Source organism: Nicotiana tomentosiformis, chromosome 5 (assembly GCF_000390325.3).
Source record: "Nicotiana tomentosiformis chromosome 5, ASM39032v3, whole genome shotgun sequence".
NCBI lineage: Eukaryota > Viridiplantae > Streptophyta > Magnoliopsida > Solanales > Solanaceae > Nicotiana > Nicotiana tomentosiformis.
The window spans coordinates 104,573,961-104,579,032 of NC_090816.1; the positions used below are offsets into that span (position 1 = coordinate 104,573,961).

At 31.2% G+C, this 5,072-nt stretch overlaps 1 protein-coding gene across 1 annotated transcript; it reads right to left on the minus strand.

Annotated features, from left to right (window-relative positions):
* Positions 1 to 2,951: 2,951 nt before the first annotated feature.
* Positions 2,952 to 4,858, minus strand: LOC104113189 (uncharacterized). Its single transcript, XM_009623298.4, has one exon. The coding sequence runs from the start codon at positions 4,653 to 4,655 to the stop codon at positions 3,123 to 3,125; it is 1,533 nt and encodes a 510-aa protein (XP_009621593.1). The 5' UTR covers positions 4,656 to 4,858; the 3' UTR covers positions 2,952 to 3,122.
* Between the last annotated feature and the right edge of the window lie 214 nt (positions 4,859 to 5,072).

Below are 5,072 nucleotides of genomic sequence, written 5' to 3' on the forward strand. Positions count from 1 at the left end.
GATGGAGTTTTGAGGTGGATTGAATTAAAATTTGAGGCAAAATCAAAGTAGAAAATGAACATGAAAGCATGTATATCTTTTATGTATCCTATATGTATCAAATATATATCTCATATGTATTCATGTATACATGTGTGTGAGATAAATGTTATATATATGTGTCGCGAAGAAATTTTTAAACTCGATTTTTAACTATAAATTTGATTCCAAACCAATCTAAATCACCTTCAATCTTTCTCAAATTTTGTATATTGCCTCATGTATATGTTCTCAATGAATTTTAACCATACTCATTAAAAAAAATTAATTTTAATTATTCTTATGTGACGTTGACTATTAGTGTATGGAAGTACATAAACTAGGACAATGATTTATTGTAGAGTTTGAATTTGCGATACAGGCTGAAAGATTAAGCAAGCAAAGGAGAAAGACGACCTTGTTAACTATCTTTTACAATGCTAGGGAAAGAGAGGAACATGCAATTTCTACATTATGTTTGGGCAAAACTCTTCTAAATTTCTTCAGGTTTAAACTAACAAGAAAGAATGACATAAAAAAGAGAATCTTGAATGAAATTCAGAATTCACCAAATAACACTTTTAACAAATAGAAAGATCACCAACAACTATTGAAAATTTTGTGGCTAGTTTTGGTAATCAGTGCTTGCCGGCTAATTGTTGGTAAGTTTGAAATAAATGTGGCCATTTTCGTACTTTTCCCGACAAAAAACACATTCCTTCTTGGGTTTGGGTCAAGAAGAGCCCAGCTGTTTGAAGGCTTGGTCAGGCTATTATTTGAACCAAACTCACATCTTACGCTTTATATCACCATTCTAATTTAATTTGTGTGTCTATTAGTCCATGACTCCCAATCTCTTGTTCGTGATTACTTTCATTACATTATAATTTATAAATAATGTAAAACATTTTCGGGAAATGCTTGAAATATTGCAGTGCTTCGAACTTAAGATATTAGAACGAAAAGAAGTTTAACACCACAGCTCTCAAAATATAATATTTGGGAAGCAGAAATTCTAGATTTTCCTTATTTTAATTAATCTTTAAAAAGAAAACATCTCATTTTCCTCATGATAAAGTAAAGTTGATTAACGACCCATGCCATGTTTTTCAGTCTGTTTGAATTTTGTTTTGACTCATTACAGATCTAGTCCAAATGTACCCTTGCCCATGCCCAATGATAGTGATCATATTAAGGAATTAAAGAAAAAAAGATATTCTTAAAAATAAAAAAATATTCGCATTTAGTATTTGCAAAAAACTATATTAGCATACTATTGTTAAGTGAATAAAATTAGATGAGAATGTAACTAATTAATTCTAGTTAAGTGTTAAAAGATTATATACAAAATATATCATTTATTAGTTGGAGTTTAAGTTCTGTGAATTTACTGTCAAAAATAATTACATAATTATGCAAAGTAAAAAAATGATTGCAAGTAATTTTATCTAATAACATTAATTTACTAATAATATTGTTTAGTAGTATAGAATAAACGATAAATATAGTGTTATAACAATTTAAATTATATTAATAATACAAAATTCTTATTACAGTTTGCATAGTGGAGTAACTTATTAAATAATTGGGGTTTTAACGTAAACAGTGTGTTTTTCCATTGCAAATATATTTGTCGGTGATGGACGGAAGAAGAAGCTGATTCCATTTAGAAAGCTGCTGTGGATTGTTACGTTTTGTTTTGGAATTTCCAAATTTAGCTCACCGACACCTCTTGTCCGAACCCGTCGGTTGCCTTAATTCATGTGAGCCCAATTAACTAAAATTGACTCTTCATTTATGCCTTTGTACCCAATAAATATATAATTTTAGCCGCTTCAAAAAATAATCGATAATATATATATATATATTCCGGGTAGCAAATATAAATTTCTATTTTGCCCTACTATTATCAGCTCTCTTTGTTAAGATAGTAACTCTACATGCTCCAAGTTTAACGGGATTTTTGTACTATTTTCTCCGGTTCATTTTAATTGAATATAGAAATAATTGCTATAGGTTAATATGGCTAGCTTTATTGTTAATTAATGTTAAAAGCTAGATTTTTTAATATGTGTTAAAACAACTAAAAAAATCAATTAAAGTAGACAAAAAAAAAATGTGTATATTCCATTGGATCCCACTTTCACGTGTTTTGTACATGCTCCCTTGCGCGTGTATCATTAACTACCTTAATCCTACTCCTATGTTCCCCTAACAAGATTTAAGGAAGGAGGAAGAAATTCTATTTCTTGGAGTGAACTCTCTTATGGTATTTATTTATTTTTAGATAATATAAAAACAAAAGTTATATAGTATGTATCACAACATCCGAATTTTGTAATTAAATCCTTTTTAAAATTTATTGTAGAAAGTTATTTAACTTCCCAAGTAATAACAATGTTCTTATATTGTGCTTCAGCTGTTAATAAATGTTTTTATCAACAAATCTCGTAACACATGGCTTACAAATTGCGGACTAGCTCGGTCATTTAATGTCATAATATTTTTACTAGAACAACAAAATCAGTTTAACATTTGATTGACCTTACACGACGTGAATTCAAATTAGTTGAGATTCTAATACAAATACTGAATATGACGTGGGAAATAAAAAAAATTGTTTGAACAAATGAGAAATTGTACTTATACTCTAAATGGAGAAGAAAGTGAATAATTCAATGACAAAGAAACTATTGGAAATGTTTGTTATGAAGTATAGTAGTAAAGTCGAGCCTGAAACGATTTTGATGGAATATCTACTACACTATGAGCTCTTTTGATTTATTCCCGTGAGTTAGACAATAAAAGGTATCTAGAGGACATGTGAATGTAAAATTAAATATTACAATCACAAAGAGAGCAATAAATAAAGTACAATAAATGAACAACTATTAAGTTATTCAACAAGTTACAGTTGAAAAACGCAGCAAGGGTTACAGCAATTGCATCATTTATTATAACAATACCTTAATAAATTACACATTGGAATAAAGAAGAAATAATGTTGGACAGTGAAAATCTTTTTTCATTTTCACTTTCTAACTAAAAAACAATAGCCCATTAAGTAATAAAAGAAAAGAATTAAAAGAAAAAAAACAAAACTTTTAGCTCTTTTTACCCTCCTCACCACCTTCTACCAAGTAAGTTTTCTTAGTTCTTTCAGCTCTAGTCAGCAGACAAATCAGAAGAAAACACGTGGCATAAATTGCATGAATTCTCCAACTAGTCTTAGGAGGCTGTCGCAATACAGCCTTGTGAAACACCGTCATGTAATAATGCAGCCCAACAGCAAAGCCCACAAATGTTTGGGCCAGCCCAATGATCTTCGTAATCGGCCCAGTCTCAGTAGAGAATACTAAAACAAGGTACATCAATAGCATCAAGAGGTACAACACGTAAGCAAGAGTTTGTAGAAGCTGTAGGCAAATGTAGGTGGACTGCGCAGTAGCGTAGAAAAACTTAAGTGGCTCCAAACCAGTGACCAAAGAAGAAAGGCAGAGAATAGAGAAGTAGATTGAGAGATAAACTTGGATGAAGATTAATAGTCTTTGGAGTGAAAAATAGGCTTTGATTCGGTTGAAAATAAGAGAAACAAGAATTAAAGGGATCAAAATGAAAGCAAATGAAATTACAGAGGCAATTGTGGGTGCATATTTGTTACCTACAATGGGTTTGAAGTTTTTTGTGATTTCTTTGTTGGCTTTGTTGAGGTAAACTTGTGAGGTTTTTGAGATTCTTTCTAAATCTGGCAAAAGGGTTTCTTGGAATTTGGATGGTAAGTCTCTAAAACCAAGCAACAAGTCATCTTCATCATTTTCTAGCCAATAGGGCTGTGAATTCTTCTGTGTAGTTTCTTTCTTGGGATTTTTGTTTGTTGAAGATTGGTTCTTTGTTTGGTTTTTGTTGGATTTGGATTCATTGAGGTCTTTTGTGGTGGTTGCTTTGGTTGTTTTGTTCTTGGGAAAAGAAGAGCTGATTTTGGATAGATCTGAGGAAGATTTTTTGGTTGAAAAGGAAGTAGTTTTATTTGAATTCAAGGACTTGGTGGATGTGGGATTGAGCTTTTTCAGTTGGGATTTTAGTGCAAATTTCTCTTCTGTGGTTGGTTTGATGAGTTTGGTTTTGTTCTTGGTTGAACCAGACACTGAATCAGATGAAATACGTTTGGTTTTTGCTAACTTGGTTTGGTTCTTGATTGAATTAGAAACTGAATCAGATAAAGAGAGTTTGGTTTCTGCTAACTTAGTTTGGTTCTTGATTGAACCAAAACTAGAGGAAGAAGAAGAAATCTTGGCTAACTTGGTTTGGTTCTTAGAAGAGCTAAGGGTGGATTTGACGAGCTTGGTTTGGTTCTTTTTAGAACTGGAAAGTGAGGTTAAATTGGATTTCTTCTTGATTGGTTGAGGAGAATCATCAATAGTTGAACTGGATTTCTTCTTAATTGGTTGAAGAAAATCATCATCATTATCATCATCAATGTCTAACTCCAACATTCTTCTTATTCTTGTTGATGAAGCATTGTTGTGATCTTGACTCTGAGCAGAAATGAATGAAGAAGATAATAAGACTAAAACAAGACAAAGTACTAAAAGTACCTTAGAAAAGCTGCAACTTCGTTGAGTAGTAAGTGGAGCCATATGGTACTGAATTCTATGACTGTTTTTCTTTTAATTTTATGAGGCTTAGTTTGAAGATTTAAAGCCTCAATTGGATCTGAAGTTCATAAAAAAAGGTGGCAGTAGATTTATAAGTCTAGTACTGTGTGTGTGTGTGAATGGTGATGGAAGCAAAGGAGACTTTAATGTCAAAGCAGAAGGAGATGTGATGAGTCACATGGAGCAACTAGACAGGCACACTATCCAAATACTACGCGGTTTTGCCTTTTTTTTTTCTTTTTTTCTTTTTTTAAGAAATACAGTATAGAATTTAACACATGCAATATCCAATGAGATTTGGATTTCAGCATCTTAATTTTTTTGATAAAATTAACATATTTAGAAACTAATTATAAAAAAGATATAATTACTGGACTTTAGTTTTGAAAAGTAATTCAA

Coding starts and splice junctions, on each gene's coding strand:
- LOC104113189 (XM_009623298.4), bottom strand. CDS start 4,655: ATGGCTCCACTTACTACTCAACGAAGTTGCAGCTTTTCTAAGGTACTT.